The sequence below is a fragment of the Jaculus jaculus genome, chromosome 3, assembly GCF_020740685.1.
Source record: "Jaculus jaculus isolate mJacJac1 chromosome 3, mJacJac1.mat.Y.cur, whole genome shotgun sequence".
In the NCBI taxonomy this organism is placed as follows: domain Eukaryota; kingdom Metazoa; phylum Chordata; class Mammalia; order Rodentia; family Dipodidae; genus Jaculus; species Jaculus jaculus.
The window spans coordinates 188,815,390-188,835,897 of NC_059104.1; the positions used below are offsets into that span (position 1 = coordinate 188,815,390).

At 49.2% G+C, this 20,508-nt stretch overlaps 1 protein-coding gene across 6 annotated transcripts in view; it reads right to left on the reverse strand.

The window, feature by feature from the left end:
- Nav2 (neuron navigator 2) overlaps window positions 1-20,508 on the reverse strand; it is a 728,975-nt gene that overhangs the window by 79,142 nt on the left and 629,325 nt on the right. For all 6 annotated transcript variants that reach the window (XM_045145595.1, XM_045145596.1, XM_045145594.1 and 3 more), the window contains exon 12: window positions 42-180. In XM_045145595.1, the coding sequence (XP_045001530.1) occupies window positions 42-180 (139 nt within the window). The remainder of the gene's footprint in view (window positions 1-41; window positions 181-20,508) is intronic.

Consider the following 20,508-nt stretch of genomic DNA (forward strand, 5'->3'; position numbering starts at 1 on the left):
GGGTCAAGGCTCCAGCTGGCAGGAAGTGCCATGCTCCCTACCTGCACATCCAGGTTTCTCCGGGAGGAGGCAGGCGTGTTGGCATAGGAGCTGATGGACGAGCTGGTGTTGATGTCATCTGTGCTGAGGTTGTCTATGGTGTCGCTGATGCCGCTGCTGACGGAGCTGCTGTCATCCCAACTGCCAAGAGAGTGTACTATGAACACAGGGCCTCACAACCCAGCACAGGCTGGTGACCAGACGGACGTGCACTAGCCCAGAAGGGGGAGCCTGTGTTTTCATCTCACAAGAGGCTCTCTGCCTCGGGCAGGACTAGTGCCCAGGGCATCGTCCATTCTTGCTGCTCATACACCCCAGAGTGGATGGCTCCCCGGGCACGGCCCACCTCCCATCCCATCTTCCCCTTCACTTTAGGAACTCTGTTGCTTCTCGGGTTTAGCGAGAAGCAGTGATTGTAGGATAGAGAACAGCAAGGGTGTCCAAGAAGAGTCAGCACAGGTCACTCCCCAGGGGCCAGAGGGGCGTAGGGCTGCTGTGTGCAATCTCTGGATGCCACCCTAGCACAAAACGTTCAAAGAAGGAAAGTGGCGACAGTCAGCGGAAAACCACCAGCTTGATGATCAGCCCCGACTTTAACAATTCCCCAGGATACCTCTAAAGCAGAAATCTCAATTCCCAGGCCTCAGATTGATGGAGGCCACTCAAGGGAAACATAGCTGGGACTGTTCTGTCTCCCCATCTTCCCACCTCCCAACGCCTCCACCACAGCTCACTCAGCACCCGGTCCTGCCACATTTCTTTGCAAAGCACAGCCACATACATGCAGCTCTCAACACCTCCTGTCACCCCACCCTTGAAGGAGCTACGGGCTCTGCCTAGGCCAACGCTCAAAGGCTGCTAGTCTGTGTTCTGCTGTCTCACCAGGGTGGCCTGAGTGACCTTCCGTAATGTAATCACATCCTGTGACTCCTCCCCATAATACTTCCCGCTGCCTCTCAGGTGCTCAAAGTCCAAACTCCTCTGCAGGCCCTCAAGGTTCCCATTCACTGCTGTCCTCAACCCCCTCTCCACTATACACGTGGGTCTGTCTGTCCCTTCTAAGCCAAGACTGCTCTTGTATACAGGCTTTCATTAGTCTTCTCTGTGTGTGTGTGTATGAACACGCGTGTCATGGTGCGTGTGTGAAAATCCGGGGACAACCTCAGAGGTCAGTCCTCACCTTCCTCTTCTTCTGAAGAGGTCACTAGTCATTCAGAGCTGCGTTCACCAGGCTACCTGGCCCGCAAGCATCCAGGAGATCCTCCTGCTCCCCCCTCCCATCTGGCTGTAGGCAAGCTAGAATTACAGGCACCCACTTTCTACATGGGTGCTGGGGCTCCTAACACGGACACTGTGGCAGTTTGGCTGTGGATGTATGTCCCCCTTCGCCCCAGGTTTTTTGACTAAGCTCGAAACTTGAGTCCCTGGCAGTCTGCTGTCCGTGTCTGTCCGTGTTTGCGGGTGCTGTGTTTTTCACTCTGCTGTGGATGCCTCAGTGTAAGGAAGCGGCTTCTTCCGCCACGATGAAGCATCCCCCGGATTCTGCCGGCCGGAAATAAGCCCTTTCCTCCCACAAGCCATTTCTGGGCTGGCGCTTGTCCAGCAGCATGAAGGTGACGGTGACTCCAGTAGGTATCCTAGCTGCGTGGCAAGTGCTTTATCCCCTGAGCCATCTTCCCCACCCTCCGTATCTCGAGTCTCAGGGAACGCGCCACCTCCTCAGGCCACTCTGTTACTTACTAAGCCCGCCATGTTCTAGCACCATGCTGCACTTCCCACCTGTTAGTGGAGCGACAGGTGCTCAATGCTTTCTGAACTGAAATTCATGGGAGAAATCTGTAAAATTATCAGTGCAAACTAATCTGTAAAGGTTTACAAAATAATCAACATCATTGTGACACTGTGCTAGTTGGCCGAGTGGCAACAGATACTGTTTTTCTATTGTGTGGGAGGGGAAACTGAGGCTTAGAAAGGTAAGACACCACACACAGCTTCCCACTACATCCTCAGCACATTAGACATGACATGGTCCATTTCCTCAGAAGGCCAGGGACATTGGTCCGAGGCCACACAGGCGGCAGTTGGCAGGAATAATGCCAAGTCAATCACTCACCAGATTATTACATATCCTGCAGGACCAAATACTCAAGTCAGTATACAATTCTTTGTATGAACCCAAGCAAGCACATGCAATTGCACTGATAGGTGGCGGGAGATAGGGCATTCTTTTTCCTTCTTTCCTTCCTTCCCTCCCTCCTTTTCTTTTTCTTGAGACAGATGCTCATATAGCCCAGGCTAGTCTCAAACTCACTATGTAGCCAAGGCTGGTCTTGACCTCCAGATCCTCCTGCCTCTTTCAAATTTTGAGATTACAGGTGTGCACCATCATGTTTGGTAAGACCCAGCAAGTTTGTAATATGCTCCCAGCATGGACTCTGAACCCTGTTTCTTTACCACTTAATCCCTTGATCTTTCTGGACCGTGGGTCCCCGGAAGCCACCATGAAGCTGTACTGAGGAAGCACAGGTCATGAATGCGAAGGGACTTGACTTTCTGATCACAGATGAAACAAAATCTCATGTGAGCCTTTTATTGCATTTGCTCTCTGTGGTTACAAATCTGGTGTATCTAAAACTTCATTTGGTGAAGAAGAAAAGGGACTGAAGAGAGAACATGGCAGAGGAGAGGAAGGAAGGAGGGTTACTGCAGCACAGGCCCAGAAACCTAAGCTCCTGACTTTGTGCTTGAACTCACACCCGCTCTTGCCCTGCGGCCTTTCCACACCAAGTCATCCCAAGAGGGGCATGTGGCACTGGCTGCTCACGGAGGCTCCAGCATTGTCACACACTGCTCAGGCATCCCTGAGGCTACTTGTAATGAACAAACCCAGGAGAAAGGAAGGCAGGGACACGATCCATGGAAGACAAGGTGGCAAAGCGTGTGCTCGACGGGAAGGGGTGACACCGGAAAGCTACACAAGCAAGCGGGACCTCTGTATCTCCCGGGCTGTCTGGGCTGCCAGTGAAGCAGTCGTGAAGTTGGCACGTCCAGCCCGTGTCTCTTCCACCTCTCGCTCTCTGGGATACTGGCAAGTCCAGATAGAAAAGTCACTAAGTCCATTCTTATTCTTTCTCCAAAATTCAGGGTACAGAAAACTAGGAGTGTCGGGCATGCTAGCTCACGCCTATAATTCTCACTCTTTTTTTTTTGGTTTTTCGAGGTAGGGTCTCACTGTAGCCCAGGCTGACCTGGAATTCATTATGTAATCTCAGGGTGGCCTCGAACTCATGGTGATCCTCCTACTTCTGCCTCCCAAGTGCTGGGATTAAAGGCATGTGCCACCACGACCGGCTTAATTCTCACTCTTTTGAGACACAGACAGGAGGACGACTATGAGTTCCAGCCAGCCTGGGCTACAAAGCGAGACTGTCTCAAAAAAAAAAGCTAGGCACCACCAAGATTTGTGAGTCTCAAGATGCATAAGGAAACCCAGTTCCATGAAAGCTCTGTGGAAATCCTGTTGTCCTCAAGTAAAAGGGAGCCTGGGGACCACTGCCTCGACCCTCTCAGTCTCCCACTGTGCGTGAACACACTCATGCTGCCCAGGACCCTCTGTAACTTTGCCCAAAGTAGCACTCCCCAAACTTACAGGACTGCAAGGGAGGGCCTGAAAGAGTGACAGATGCAAGCCTGATGGAGGCAAGTGCTACAGGGAGTGCACTGCACCCCAGTTGCCAGCCCAGGGGGGAGCAGAGGTAGGAGGATCAGGATTAGAAATTCAAGGTCATCCTTGACTACATAACACTTCAAGGCCAGGCTGGAGAGATGTCTTAGTGGTTAAGTTCTTGCCTATGAAGTCTAAGGACCCTGGTTCGAGGCTAAATTTCCCAAATGCACAGGGGACGCACGTGTCTGGAGTTTGTCTGCAGTGGCTGGAGGCCCTGGTGCGCCCATTCTCCCCCAACCCCATTTCTCTGTCTGTTGCTCTCAAATAAATAAATAAATAAATAAATAAAAATAAACAAAAGTTCAAGGCCAACCTGGGCTACATGAGACCATATCTCAAAAAAGTGGTTTTTTTAAATTACTTATTTAAAAGAGAGAGACAGATAGACAAATAGAGAGAGAATGGGCACTCCAGGGCCTCCAGCCACTGCTTAGTGGTTAAAGGTACTTGCTTTCTAAAGCTGATAGCCTGGGTTCAATTCTACAGTCCTCACATAAAACCAGATGTACAAAGTGGCACACGTGTTAGGAGTTTATTTGCAGCGGCTAGAGGCCCTGGCATGCCATCACCCTCTCAAATTTTAAAAATTGGTCATGTTTAATAACAGCATACCTGGACTGAGGGAGGATGACCTTGAACTTCCATCTCCCAAGTGCTGGAATTATGGACATACAATACCATGCCACACTTTTTGTTTAGCTTGTAAACTGCACATTCCTGATCCTCGGATAGGACCCTTGACTTTGTTTCTTCCTTTACCCAGTCAGCCCATATGGCTGCTGCACTGAGCAAGGCTGTGAGCTCTTACCGACTCAGGACAGTCCCTGTGACTGGAAGCCCAGCAGATGGAGGCAAGACACCCTTGGATGCAAATGAAACAGAGACTGTGGAGCCAAAGGACACCGAGGAGCTGTGCCACTTCTATGCTTCCAATGTCTCCCACGGCCACCAGCTAGGTCCTAGCACAAGCTGTGTGTGGCCAGTTCCAAGCCAGGTCAGCTCCAATCTCTGCTGGGCAGATCTCTCCCATCACTCATGTGGCAGAGTCCCACTTGCTTCTGCTTCCCCAGAGCCATGTCCTGAGAGAGTCTTGAGAGAGCCCGGACAAGCTGGTCCCCTCCAGGCCCCAGGGTCCTCTTCTGTGTGAGTAAGGCATTGCACCGCTGACACGGAGACTTCTGGGTGTCTTGCGCGCGTCAGAGCCTCAGGTCAGCTCTAGGTGGACCATACCTAAGGCCAAAGTCTGAGAAGAGCAAGAATGCAGCATACCCGCACACTGACTGCTGTCCCCACTGCAGCCTCTCTGGCTCACTGCCCTCAGTGCGTTTGTATGCGCTTGTATGCTTGAGTGTGCACAGATGTGTGTGTGTGTGTGCGTGCATGCACATGCAGGTGCATATGTGTGCATGCGTACCTGAAGGCCAGAGGACACTAGCCACCTCCTCTGAGCAGGGTCTCTCCTTGGCCTGCAGCTCACCCAGTCTGTCTAGACTGGCTGGATTGTCTCCACCTCCCCAGGAATGAGGCTGCAGGCATGTGCCAGGATAACTGGTGTCTATGTGGTTCCGAAGATTGAACTCTGGTCTTCATACTTCCCATGCTGCCTGATGGAGCTGCCTCTGTTAGAGCTATTTAAAATTTTTTAATTTGTTTATTTTTATTTGTTTATTTGAGAGTGACAGAGAGAGAAAGAGGCAGATATAGTGAGAGAATGGGCACCCAAGGGTCTCTAGCCACTGCAAACTCCAGACGTGTGCGCCCCCTGGTGCATCTGGCTAACATGGGTCCTGGGAAATCGAGCCTCGAACTGGGGTGCTTCACAGGCAAGGGCTTATCCACTAAACCATCTCTCCAGCCCGGTTAGAACTTTTTAAAGCCCACACAGAGATGGGTGCTAGCATCTTCCACATATGTGATGGCTGGCTAGCTCTGAGTGTCTTCTGCAACAGGGGTTAGCTCTCCTGGTGGACACTGACAACCCCAGGGAACCTCTTGACTCTCACAGGCCCTGCCCAGCCTGGCTACAGACCCACTATAGAGCCTTCACCATTGCTTCTCCCTGGCGCCTGCACCAGGCCCACTTTATCCACAAGAAACAGGACGGCCTGCCACCAGCGACAGTGTCTCCACACAAGACCAGAATAGGCTCATGATATTTTCCACCTGCACTAGACTTAACAAAGGATGCATTTCAATCCAGTCTAATGACTCCACAGCACAAATACAGATGAGATACAAACTCTGCCAACCAGTGTCACAACTTCCAACTTCAACCAACAGCACCAGGAGGAGACCCCACATAGGACAGCACCGTGTTTTAACCAGACCCAAGGCTCTCAGAGCCCCCCTGTGTGCGTGCGAAGGGCTCACAAACGTCACTGGAAGATGGAAGGAGCCTTCCAACTAGGAGATCTGGCTTCAGAGACTTAGGAGGGCCTGACATAAGTGAATCAGGACTTCATATGCTACTCAAATGTGTAAAGGGCGATTTTAAAAGCTCAGCATGAAAGAAAGACGCAGGTGAAAGGGCCATAAATCAAGCCAGTCTAACACATGCCCTGCTTTGCCCCAAGGGTATGCCGAGCCAGCATTCCATAAAACCCGGAGAGGGGCTGACAGCACCAGGACCCCTGAGAAGCCACCTCTGATTCTTGAGCTCTCAGGATAGGGCTGGGGAGGCTACAAGTAGCAAGACTCCAAGGATCCTGAATAAATGTGAGAATATATTTACAATGTCATCTCTCATGAAGCAAAAACACAACAGAGCAGCAAGACTAGAGAGGACTGCAGGGAGGGAGGGAGGGAGGGTCATGATGCTTTTCAGATGGACTGGGGGGGTAGGAGGCAGCAGCAATTAGCACAGCATTAGAGATAGTTCTAGAAAGCAGTGTCCACAGAAACTCGTTTTATCCAGACTGCAAAGGTGGCTGGCTTCACAGAGGCCCTCTGTGTCCTCTGAGACAGTCTGGGCCTCCATTGCTCCCTTTCTACAGCTCTCCAGGTGACTAAGCTTCCCTGCGAGCCACCACCAGCTACGCCAGGCCTCACCATCTTGATCTTCCAGTTCAGGAATCCCAGCAGAGACCCAGACGCCCCTGCCTCAGCCCCTGCCCCTGCCAGACAGCTGCATTCAGTTGCAAAAAGCCCAGACTGGTGGAACTTGTTTTCTGGCTATTGTTCAAGGCAATTGTTTCCCCTAAAGCCCCAGGGCTTGGTCGGAATGAGATCTTCTGTGTGGATGAGCAGCAGGCCCAGCCCCAGGCTGAGGAGCGAGCTGGGGAAGGGGAAGGTCTGGCTACCTGCATTTCCCACCAAACAGGTATGTTAACTACCCCTCCCAGCCCAGCTCGAAGCACCCACCCTCCAACTGCTCCAGGGGCCCATTAAGAAAATCTACCTTCAAAAGTCTCTCCAGACCCCCCCAGAGTCCCAGGCTTGCCAGCCAACTAGGGAATGATAATCTAACAGCTCACTTTGATTGAAGCTTCAAGTCCCTGGGCATCCTGCTGACTGCACTAGTTACTACTTACTGGTTTCCTCAGTGGTTACTTCACATACTTTCCCCACAAATACGTCCATTTTAGACATGAAGAAACTGAGGCTTGGAGAAAATTGGCTCGAAGTCACAGAAGCAGGAAATGTTGAGCAAGATGCAGAGTGCCCGACCGCCCTGCTTGTTTACCTATGTCACATTGCGACACATGCAATGCCGTGTGTTCTAGAAGAGCACCCAAGTGTTCCAAACTAAAGACAGTTACCAAAATTGAAAACCACTAGTGGAGCTGGGCATGGTGGTGCACACCTGTAGTCCCAGCACTTGGGAGACTAAGGTAGGAGGAACACCCTGAGTTTAAACTGAGCCTGAAGAAACCATAAGAGGACTGGGGATGTATCCCAGAGGCCCCAGAATCCCAGCACTGGAGGAAAAGAAACAAATATTAAACCATGCAGCAAACAGAATATCAGCAACAACACAGGCCACCTCTAGATCGGGCATTGTAATGGCAGAGTTTAGCAAAGAGGTCAGCAAGTTTAGCCTTAGCTGGCAGTGGGCAAGGACGGAGCCAGCATGAAGTCTGCAGAAAACAGTAGAACCAGACTGAATTTGAATCCAGTTACCTGGCCACAGTACCCTTGCTTCCAGAACCCACCCCAGGTTTCCTCCCCTGTGGTATCCTGCCAGTAACCCCAATACTCAGAAGCCTTTGGGGAGAGGTCTGATGGAGGAGTAAGAGCCTCTAGGCATATGAGGGACAGATCACCGCTCACCAGCCCAGGTGCAGGGAACATGCAGGGTACATGAGGGAAACGTGGGCCCATATTACAAAAGAGATGGTCAGTCTAGCAAAACAACTCCCAGCTCAGGCGGATGCCCCTACAGATGGTACCAGGTGGAAGCCCCACTTTGGGAGGAGAGAGGGAGACACGAGGAGGGCTCCTGGGAATGGAGCTGAGATGAGAAGGCCCCAGGCTCAAGTTTCTCCTACAGCACCTTTGTCTCATTCTGGTTACTTATTACTTGAACAAGTAGGTGATCCCTCTGAGAAAGGGTGACATTCTCCCTCTGGTTTCAGCAGCTGACTGGCTAGAGACCCCAGGGTTTTCTCCACTCGGATGCGGATGCCTTCAACTTTCATTGTTCGAACAGGCACCAGAGTGTCTGCTGGCCTCAGATACACAAAGCCCTCTCTCCTCCCAGGCTCCTCCATGTTCAGCTTGGGCCACTGCTGGATGGCTGGCCAGCTTGTGTCCTGGATCTCAACAAGGTCATCCAAGTTTTCAATTTCCCGGAAGATACGCTCCCCCTAAACGTGGACAGAATGTGCTTCATTACAATGACAGTAACAGAGGCATAAGGTGAACCGGTTCCAAACACTGTCTGATCACTTCACATGTGAGATCCTACAGATGTTCCCAGCAGGAACAAACTCCTCAAGTCTCCCTTTCATAGATGTGGAAGCTAGGTGACCTGCCCAAGGTGTCTGAGCTAATAAACCATGGCTGCAGTATACACAGTTCCACCTGAGTCTGAGTCAACTCTTAGCCACCTCAAGATCTCCAAGGTGCTCAGGCCCACAGCAGGGTTCTAGAAGAACTAGGCACTTCACCCAGCACTCCAAGCCCAGGACTCCTTAATTTAACAAAGGTACTTGAACATTTGTCTAAGAGTTAAAGGGTACAGGGGTAAGGGCAAATCCTGGACTACCTTGTAAGTATGTGGAATGGAGGTATGGGGTCCCAACACCCGTACCCCACTTCCACTTAGGTTCTGCAAAGTAGAAAGTACAGTGCAGTGTTTCACTTCTAGTTGTCAAGGACTTTCTCTTCTGGGGCAGATGGGAAGGTATGGAACTCCGCTCAAGAAGCTATCATCTCTCAGGACTACATGGCTAAGGTGGCAGAGAGCTTGCCTAGCACAAAGCCCTCCGTTCAACCTCCAGCACTGCCCAAAATTTGGCATGGTGCTGCACAGATCTGGAGATGGACACAGGAGGATCAGAAGTTCAAAGTCATTCTCAGCTACAAAGAGTTAGAGGCCAGCCAGAGGATACATGAGACCTTGACTCAAAAAAAAAAAAAAAAAAAAAAAAAGAAAGAAAGAAAGAAAGAAAGAAAGAAAGAAAGAAAGAAAGAAAAACACCCATTAGGATCTAACTCTCAAGAAGTTTCATTATCTTCCAACATTATCACACAAAAGAGAATGATCCCAACACATGGTGTAAGGAGGGAAATGTGCAAACCGCAGCATCAGAAGAGTAAACACTTTCCTGAACCTCTGATGAAACAAATAATAGGAATGCCACATAGGTGTCGGAAAAAAGAAAGTAAGGAAGGAAGGAAGGAGAAAGAAAGAGCGAGCCCTTAGCATCAGCTCTCTAGTCCACAGAAGGGTAGTGCTGGCTAATTAGGCAGCCCACGCACACACTGGCAAAACTTCTGCCAACAGCCGGGTCACATTAACATGCAGCATGTCCACCTCCTCTCACACATTTCAGTTCACTACATCCAACTTCTTGGGAGGCAGCCCTGGAATTGTAGGGCACAGCCCAAGGCCAGCTCCAAGGTCATCAGCCTTCCCAGATTTGACTTCACAGTGCCAGCTGGATCCCACGCAGCAACCCAGGAGACTCAAGGTGCCAGAGAACCCCAGTTCCCCTCTCCGCCTAGCAACAAGCAGAACTCGGGAGGGCGGGTGGCCAACATCATGCGTGCTTTGGGGTGCGAGTCCTCTACCACAAGAAGGGCTGTAACCAGCTGTGCCCGCGCGGAGCCTGTACAGGGGTCAGGCCCACTGAGCCGGCCCAGAAGGTGGGTGGTGAGAAGGAATTTGGGTCCCAGCCTCAGCCTTGCCCCTTCATGCTGCGTGACCTTGAGCAATTTACTTAACGTTCTTAGTTCCCACTGCTTCTTCTCAGCATTGAGGGTAATAGTGTTTTGCAAGGAAAACAGAATGAAAAAGTGTCTGCTAAGTGCATGGCACATAATTGGTGGCAATAACTGTGTTCTGCCTTTGAAGAACTTAAAAACAAGAAGATATTTCTCTGAGTAGCTGTTTTCTAAAAGTCTTTAAGGCAAGAGGACTCTACACTGAAACTTCCCAAGCCATCTCTCCTAGAGCCTAATTTTCATAAAAAGAAAAAAAAATCAAAACCATAATCTGAAGTATTAGTAAACACAACCCCAAGCTCACAGGACTCAGATTCCAAACAAACCCTCCACTACACTGGCTCCCCTCCCCCAAGATGCCCCCAAAGCCTGGGATGAAGACTTGAGACAGCTGCGTGATCAACAATTTCCCAGGCTCCAAAGCTTGATTTGATAAGAAGGGCTGGGACATACTGACACACCAAAATGCCGTGGTGGACCAAGTGCACTTGAGGAACGACCCAGCCTGCTCTAAGCCACAAAGGCTAGAACTGAAGGGAGTGGGGAGGACGGACGGGGACACACACGTGCGTGCACGCGCGCACACACACACACACACACACACACACACACACACACACAAACGCGCACGCAAGCATGCGCAAGTGATCTTGGCACCTTCCCCACTGCCTACCCTGCCAGCTTTTCAAACCCCACCAAGGAGACACAGCTAACACACTCCTTCACCTCTGGCCCAGGGAACTTCAGGAAGTCATCCTACCTGGTAAGGTTCCTAGGCCAGAGCATGGCATGGCATCCTGGTCCCGAGAGGACGGACAAAGAAACTGGATAACTCTCAAGGGACGGTGATTCCCAGAGCTGGCAGGGCCAGCCCACTGGGGGCCAGGCAATCCCGGCGCCCAGTGACGGGGCTACTGAAAGGCTAGTGAGGAAAGCGTCACTATTCCCAGCCCAGGAGAGAAATCCGATCCGCCAACAAAATTAACCTTTAAAGTGCTGCGGGAGCCCGAGGTCAGGGCTCAGTGCTGGTATCAAGTCAGCTGTGAAAAGTTTCCGCACAGCAAAGGCTAATAGCAAACTCTGAACCCCTTACCGTAAAGCATTGAATGAAAGGGCCTACACATGTCCAGAGCAGTCTGTAACAGCCAAGGTAAAGACCTGAAAGTGGAAAATACTTTAAAACCCCAGCAACTGTGCTAAAAACATTGAAAGTTGTTTCAGTTGCTTTTAAGGACATGAAACTCATTGACCTTAACATTTTTCAGCTCATTCCATTAACATCTGAATGCAAATAACTTTGATTAAGATGATAAGCACACAAGGAGAACTTGTGAAGCAGCAAGGGAAATGTTACTCGTCTGGGCGCCAGTGAAAACACGCATGGATTGTTAATTGTTTTCAAAAGAAAAAGCACATAACCTTGTGCATGGCTACATTAAACATTACGGTACAGGGGCTGGCAGGAAGATGGGGCTAAGGAGAGCCCGGGTTCTCTGGGAAGGGGTGCCCTCAGCCAGTCTCTATTAAAACCTGTAATCCAGGAACTCAGAAGGATGAAGTAGACTCTGGGAACAATGAACACAGACATTACTGTTGAGAATGCAAAAGCAAAGTTCTGTTATCACCACAACCTTTTCAAGGTCTAAGATGCTCTCCCCAGGTCCTACCTCCAGGTTCCCAGCAGATGTCAAAGACCTTCCTAGTGTGTGTGTGTGTGTGTGTGTGTGTGTGTGTGTGAAGGGGGGGTGGCCCTGGGTGGTGAAGAAAGGAAGCCATAACCAGTGGAAGAAGGGTCTCTGTGGGGTCAGCGTTTGCTCAACAAACAGAAGCTTTTCAAAGAGCAGGGAGACCATTCCTCCCCCACCCACAGAGGAGGGAATAAACTTTAGTTCCAAGAGGAGGGGGCTGCCGGCCCAGCTTCCCAGGTGAATGAAAAAGCAAGCAGAGATTGCAATCTCCAGGGTTAATCATTGCATCTCATGCCCCAGGGCCCTCCTCCGCCACAAAAGCACACTATCTGCAGCCTGGGGGTGGAAGGCTGAGGTGGAGTCCAGCTGGGGGCTGTGGGCCCAAGGTAGTCCAGGTTTACCAAGACCAGAAAGTCAGGACGGGACAGAAGCTCTGGCAGAGACAGAAGCTTCAAAGCATTGCTCACAATCTACCTGTTCTAGAAATTACTAAATTGCTCTTAACACGACAGAGGATCTGGCTGGCCCCTGCATTAACTTGGGAATGAGATGGCAGGATGCATAAGGACACATGGGGACATACACACATACGCACGCACAGACACATGAAAATGCCACAGCATTTTCTACAGTTGTTCTTTGCTTTAAGCAATCCGATAGATAAAAGTCCTGATTCACTACCAAGATAAACTAGGGGATGTCCATCCATCCATCCATCCATCTGTCTGTTCAGCTACTGTGTATTCACAGAGCACTTGTGACCTCACAAGCACTGTTCTAAGTGCTAAGGGCCCAGCAGTCCAGAAAGCAAAGTACTTGCTGGGAGCTTATCTCCCAGTGGAATTCTGAAGTTTCTTCAATGAACCATAATATAAAGTGACACAAAGTGCGAGTCAGACAGGATGCTGGCGTTGAAGGCTAAATCAGGAGGCGTAGCTGACATTTTATACAGAATGGCTAGTGAAGGCCCGTGAGAGGTTGGGTTTTATTACAAAGCTGAAAGGAGTGTGGGAGCTGGCTATGTGAATACCTGGGGGCAAGATAGGAAACAGCCAGTGCCAAACCCCTAAGACAGGACACAACCCCCACACTGGGTCCAAGAGTGCAGGGTTGTGGCAGAGTGACCAGGAAAGCAAAGGGGCCCTAGGAAGAGGGCAGAGGGCTAAGGTGTAAGGAGCAAGGGCCTGCATGTCCCGGGGGTGTCCTGGATTTTTGCCTGAGTCAGAGTAGGTGCAGCAGGCAGTGGAGCCTGTCCTTTTGAGAAAGATTGGTGTTAATCTCCAACAGTCACAGCGATCCCTTTCCTTTCCACACTCACGGGCCTGAAAGTAAACACCAAAGCTCTCATAGGAAAGACGGGATTCCCTGCAACAGATAGCCATCAGTGCGACTAGGAAAGAGCCAGACAACCAGAGAAAAGCCAAAACCACCCAGGAAGGAAGGCGACCCAACTGTCTGCCAGCAGGTACCTTCTCTTCACAGAGACAGGCTTCTCCTGTCACTTCTGATCTTGGCTTCTAAACTGACCAAATTCTCATGACCTTCTAGAACTTACAACTTCCTCCTCAGTAACATTATCAATTGATGTCAAGGTCCCCATGTTAGTGCCATTTGTTTTTAAACCCAAAGGAACTGATTAAAGTCTACTCAGATATCAAAAAGAAGAAGAAAACATTAGCCAGGAATACAGTCCCTAAAGACAGGAGGCCATTGAAAGGAATCTTCTAACAAGACTTATTTTGAGTGACAGCTGTGCTCCCATGTCTAGAGACAAAGGTTTTACACACAACTTCAGTGGACTCACTGACCCCTTGAAGCTTGCCCATAAAGCCAGGTTTCCGAGCAGCCACTCTGCTTTTACAGCATCAAGGCTTGGTTTAATGCCATGGGCTTCTGTTTCCTGATTCGAGGAACCAGGCTTACAATCATTTGGGTCACATCCTTATGGCTTGTTACTAACAGAGAAAGGAGACACAGGGAGGAAGGAAGGCAGAAAAGCCTGGAAGGATGAACAAGAATGTAGAGAGAACCTTCTCTTTTCAGATGGCAGTGACCTTGGGGTGACTCAGAAGGCATCATGGCTCTGGGAAGAAGTGACAGGAGTGCTTAGCACTGCAATATCTCTATCACACCTTCCAAAGGGCTTGGGGTCCATTGAGGAGGAGGTGGCGGAAAGAATGTAAGGGCCAAAGGAAGGAAGGGCTCCTTAAAATGTGCTCCTCCAGACACAAAATGGCCTGGATATCCATGACCTCGCAGTGCCCAACACTACCTACACAAGACCATCATCATGGGAAGACCATGACATCAAAATAAAAGAGAGACTGATTAAGGGGGGGGGGGGATATGATGGAGAGAGGAGTTTGTTTCAAAGGGGAAAGTGGGGGAAGGGGGAATTACCATGGGATATTGTTTACTATCATGGAAGTTGTCGGTAAAAAGGGAAAAAAAAAGGAAGTCATAGTGCCTCAGTGGTGCCATTCACATGGAGAAGCAAGTCACTTGCCCTCAGCTGCGCAGGGCAGGGCAAAGGACGGTTCTGGGAAAGACAGTCCCCGCAGCGCTGCTTCAAGCTTGTGCGCAGCAAAGGAGGCTCCCAGGAAGGGTCACATGAAGACGGTGCCGGATGAGATTGCTAGCTCAGGGGAGGGAAGCCAGGCACTGAAAAATTTGGGGGGCAGAAGGGGGGTCAGGAGCAAGGCGATGGGCTGTCATCCAGGAGCAGTGGGCATTAATGTGGGAGACAGCGCATCTTGCATCTCCTTGCAGCAGCCCTCCCGGGAATGAGCAGGAGCCTGACACTGCTCTTAGGCAGCCTGGTGTCCTGGCCCGCTTCACTTGCACAGATTGATTTAATTTTTTAAAATTTATTCATTTGAGAGAGAGAGGAAAGGGGAGAAAAAGGCAGATAGACAGAGAGAATGGGTGCACCAGGGCCTTCAGTCACTGCAAATGAACTCCATACTTATGTACCACCTTGTGCATCTGGCTTACGTGGGTACTTGGGAATTGAACCTGGGTCCTTATGCTTCACAGGCCAGCACCTTAACCACTAAGCCATCTCTCTAGCATTAAGGACCTTATTCTTTGAGACACTGTCTTTCACCGAACCTGAAGCTTGCTGGTTTGGCTAGAATAACCAACCAGCAACCCCTGAGAATCCTCTGCCTCTCCACTTCTGTGACTGCAGACATGCATGACTACACCCAACTTTTACACAGGTACTGGGGATCTGAATGCAGGTCCCCATATTTGTGTGGCAAGAACTTTTCCCAGTGAGCCTTCTTCATCTCCCCAGTTCCCTGAGTATTGACTTTTATGTGTCACATACTGTGCTGGGGAAACAGTAGCATGAAACAGAGAAAAGGTGTCTGTCTCCCCTCATGGAGTTTAGAGTCAGCTATACGTGGGGGTGTCAGGCAGTCCAATCAAAAACAGCACATTATGGTGCTTGCCTGCTAAGCCTAAGGACCCAGGTTTGGTTCCCTAGAACCCACATATGCCAGGTGCACATGGTGGCTCATTCGTCTGGGGTTTGTTTGCACTGGCTAGAGGCCCTGGCATGCCTATTCTCTCTCTCTCTCTAATTAAAAAATAAAAATGAAATGTTTACAAAGCCCATTTTATTGCAAGTCACTATGTAAGAGTGAGGACGCTGCAGTGGAGAAATGCCCTCTCAAGCACCTTGGGCCAAAGCAGCGGCTGTAAAGGTTCCTACGTCTCTGTCTTGAAGGCCTTGGGGAGCAGCTAAGAGCTCAGGCCGCAGGTGTTTAGGAAACAATTTGCAGCCAGGTCTTCTTGTACCTTCAGTCATGATAAGTCTTGCTAAGAAGGGGAAATGTGCAATAACCTGGAAGCAAATCCACATGGCTACTGGTCTTTTACTCCAGAGTGTAAAATGTTAAAGGGAGTAGATCAACCCTGGCTGTAAGAACCTGGATTTTATGTGTATATTTGTTATACAAGCCAGAAGTTAATATTGGGTGCCTTCCTCAGTAACTTTGTACCATTTTTAAAAATCATTTTTGTTTACTTATTTGACAGGGGGAGAGAGAGAGAGAGAGAGAGAGAGAGAGAGAGAGAGAGAGAGAGAGAGAGAGAAAATGATAATGGGAGCACTAGGGCCTCCAGCCACTGCAAACAAACTCCAGATGCATGCACCATCTTGTGCATCTGGCTTATGTGGGTCCTGGGGAATCGAACCTGGGTCCTTTGGCTTTGCAGGCAAGTTCCTTAACTGCCAAACCATCTCTCCAGCCTCAGCTTTTTTTATTTTTTAAGGACAGGGTTTCATGTCTCAACCTGGCACCCACCTTGCTGCATAGCTGAGGATGGTCTTACATTTCGACCCTCAGCCTCCACGTGCTGGGATTACAGATGTGTGTGGCCATGCCCAGTTTATGCAGGCAAGTACCTTAATCACTAAACCATTTCCCCAGCCCTGCACCGTTTCTTTTTTTGACGCAGGATCTCACTCTAGCTCAGGTTGAGCTGGAGTTCATATAGCCCAGACAACTCATGGCAGATCTCCTATCTCAGCTGGCCTAATGCTAGGATTAGAGGCATGAGCCTCCATGTCCAGCCTTTTCCACCTTACTTTTATTTTATTTTATTTTATTTTTTGACAGAGCTCACCAGTTAAGCTTGGGATATTAGCAAGTCCCAAGGACCCTCCTGTCTTTATGCCCTCCTGTGGGCATAGAGAGAACTCTGAGTTCTAACACTTGAAGTTTTGTAGCTAAACTTTTACCTGTATAAAGAAAGACAGGTCCTAGCACTGGAGAGATGGCTTAGCAGCTAAGGCACTTGCCTGCAAAGTGAAAGAACCCAGGTTCGATTTCCCAGGACCCATGTAAGCCAGATGCACAAGGTGGTACATGTACCTGGAATTTGTTTGCAGTGGCTGACAGCCTTGGCACACACATTCTTATTCTCTCTCTCTCTCAAATACATTTTTTTAAAAAATACAGGTACTAAGTAAAATATTCAAAACTACTCTTTGGCCTTTTCTTTAAAAAAATAATTAATTAATTTGTGCGAGGGTGCACACGTCAGGGGCTCTTGCCATTGCAAATGAATGCTAGATGCATCAGCCACTTGTGTCAGCTTTATGTGGGCATTGGGGAATCAAACTGGGGTTGTCAAGCTTTGCAAACAAATACCCTTAACCACTGAACCATCTCCCAAGCCCTCCTTGGCTTTTTCTAATATGGCTACAGCTCCAAGGATGCCCTAACTGTGAGGAAGGGGATCATAGTGGGCAGCCCCAAGCTTGCTGTGACTTAAGTCAACCATCTGGGAACTCAGGGTCCTCCTGCACTGGCTCAGAGGCCATCCTCCTCCTTTGGAGGTCTCCTGCAAAGCAAACAGCACACAGCCAACTGAGCTCTTATCCTAGCCGGTCATCATGCTGACTGGCCAAACAACTCCTGATGGTGGCTCTCAGACTTCTTGCCCACTCAGTGCTCCAAGTCCCCTCCAAACATAAAGTGAACCCCTAGATCTCCTGCTAAAGTCTCTTAAGGGAAATTCATTTCCCTGTGAAACTGACTCATGAGCCATGCTGGGTCAGCCCCTGAATTCACTGTGGACTTGCAAGGTGCCAAGCACCCAGGACTGTGACCACCTTACCTCACAGAACTCTCTGAGCACTGTGAGGTAAGAGACGCTTTATGAAGAAAACCTGTTTTGTTCCTTATCTTCGATATTTCATTATTTCCCTTCTGAATTTATAGAGACCATAAAACAGAGTCACAAAACCTACCACAATCTTTAAACCACAGTCTTGTCTAAGTCAAAAGGGGGAAAAAATAGTTTGGCCAAGAGCCCAACTCATTCTAGATGTTTGCCTAGCAGGAAAGTTAGCTGAAAAATTACAAACAGGTTAAGAATTAAACTTCCACTTGACTATCAGTCTCTAAGAGATAATGTTTTGAATGGGTGATCAGGAATATAGGTAGGGGCAGCACCCAATGAGTGCTTGTAGATACGCAGTGAGCGCTTGCAGAGCTTGTGCTTGGCATTGAAAACTACCACCAGCATGGACCAGGAGCACTGACTGTACCAAATTAGTATAAAAACCCATCCTAGCCTAAGAAGATAAGACTGTGTTATCCTCAATGCACAGATGAGTCACGACTCAGAAAGGTTAGGAAACTTTCATGAACACTTTGCTATTAAATTCTAAAGCCAAAATCTGGCCCCAGGTTTACTTTATTCAGAAATCTGTGTCTGGAAGTACTAAATTCCCACATATTGAGTCTTCCCCTCAGCACCACTGTACTGGTTTTTCTGGTCTTATTTAATCCATCTGACATTACCCATGCAATAGATATTATCCCCAATTTATATGAGAAAAGTGGGAAGAAGTCTATTAGCTAATGCTAGGACACACTGCTGGTGAGGTCTATGTTTAAGCCCATGTTTAAACCAGATTTTCTATTTGTTTTTCAAGGTAAAATCTCGCTCTAGCCCAGGCTGACCTGAAATTTATTATGTAGTCCCAAGTCTCAGGGTGGCCTTAAACTCCTACCTCTGCTTCCTGAGTGCTAGGATTAAAGGTGTGCACCACCACGCTTGGCTTTTATTTTATTTTATTGTTTTGCACTTGCTACATGGGGTGCACAATGGGGATGGGGCTGGTCTTCACTGAAGTATCAGAGGGCTGACCATAAGCTCCTTCCCCCTTCTCTCCTGTCTATCAGACTAAGTGGCCATGAGTGGGTAGCATCTTGCAAGTTTCTAGTTCTGTACTTTCATTTAGATTTAGGGAGAAAGAAGAAAATTCTCATTGAATTCAGAGAATAATGCAAACAGATGTCAAGTAGGAGGTTCAGCTGTGGACAGCTAACTGGATGTAACAGAAACTCCATTCTTAAGCAACCTTCCCCAAACATGGCACCAGGAACAATGGAGGGTGCAGGCAGAAAGGGCGTGAATGGTTCAGGGCAGCCCCGTCCCCGGCAGCCAGCGCAGACTCGAAGTCATGTCGTTATACACTGTCCAGAGCACCACTGCGCGCTACTGTCATTGTGGCAAGCAAAATATAGAATCGGGCTTTATGGGAAGCCCACACAGCATGCATACATTCAGCTCCAACAAAGGCCTCACACTGCTGTCTCTGAGGACAAAAGGACTGAGCACCCAGCAGGGCAGATGGAACCAGCGGGGGTTTCTGGAGAATGGAGTACTGTCTGCTTACCGAAAACCCTGCTAGTGAGTTCTGATTCAAAGATGCTCATGCAGTGCCATAGAATCATTACAAAAGAAGATCAGAAAGCATCTCCTTCCACTTAGGTGGTAATATGTTAATTTGCATTAAGGAATAGAGCCATATTCCCCAGGTTCAAATCTTGGCTCTAGCACTTCTGGCTCTGAGCTGTTGGTTCGGCAGGTCCATGTCAGCAGTAGCATCTGGACCCAGGATTCCCTAGAGATACTGTGCAAAGAGCTGGGAGCTTGACGACTCATAGAGCAGACCCAAGCGGTGCCTGAGGCATTCTGATCGGAACCTCAGGATCACCCTCAGCTACACAGGGAGTTTGAGGCCAACCTGGGCTAGAGACCCTGTCTAAACTAAAGCCTGAGGGCTGGGGAGATGGCTCAGAAGTTAAAGGCAATTGCTTGCAAAGCCTTCTGGCCTGGGTTCAATTCTCCAGTACCAACATAAAGCCAGATGCACTAAGTAGGGCATGGTCTGGAGGTTGTTTGCAGGGGCAACAAGGTCTGGCACACTCTCCTGGAACTGGAGTAAACCTCAGGTCAGCCTGGGCTACAGTGAGACCCTACCTTGTAAAAATGTAACTGAAGGGGAGCTGAGTGGTATAACACCTGCCCAGCACACACAGGCTTGGGGCTGAATTCTCAGCACCCAGAAAACAAAGCAAAACACAAGCAGAATCTTACAGCCACACTAGCCAATATAACTGGAGCGAGGACCAGTGTTTCCTGTTTTTTTCTGGTTTGCACCTCAACACCTTAGCCCAGAGGACACCCAGGCAGGCTGTGGAAAGGAAGAGGGCACTGAGATGGGATAGCCTGATTCCTTTCACAGCAATCCACTTGCTTTAAAACCAGGAAGTTTAGCAGATTAAGGGTATTACAACTGCTATTCATAAAGGTGTTTTGTTAGAACTTCCAAATAGCGATCTGATGAAAGAAGCCTTGCAGAGCCTTACATGAAAGCTTGTTACAGTACTTACCGTTTCTCAGCAGAGGAAAAAGACCTCCAGGTATTAATTTACCTAAAGAGCAGCTGCCTGAAAGATACTGTAATGGATCCCATTTAGCCAGAGCTATAAAGCTGGTTACCAGTCACAGCATTAAGCAGTTTGGGCCCAGATCACCCAGTGGGGTGGTGGAGCTGCAATTAGCAATAATGAGAGGCATGGCTTCATTCTGATAAGAGCAGCAGCTGCATGCTTATTACAAACTTGGGTCCCTTTCTATAAGATCCAAGGACATTCGTAAGCTGCTGGAAGCCAGGAGGTATAAAGTGGGTTCAGATTTCAAAATTCACAAATTACAAAGAACCCACCACCCTTCACAAGTCCATCTTGGATAGAAGGTCATGTCAAACTCTCAGAAGAGGAGGAGGCAGGCCCTTACTGAGTCCAGATTTGCATAATAGACACCCCCCCACCCCCACCCCCACCAGGCTTCTCCATG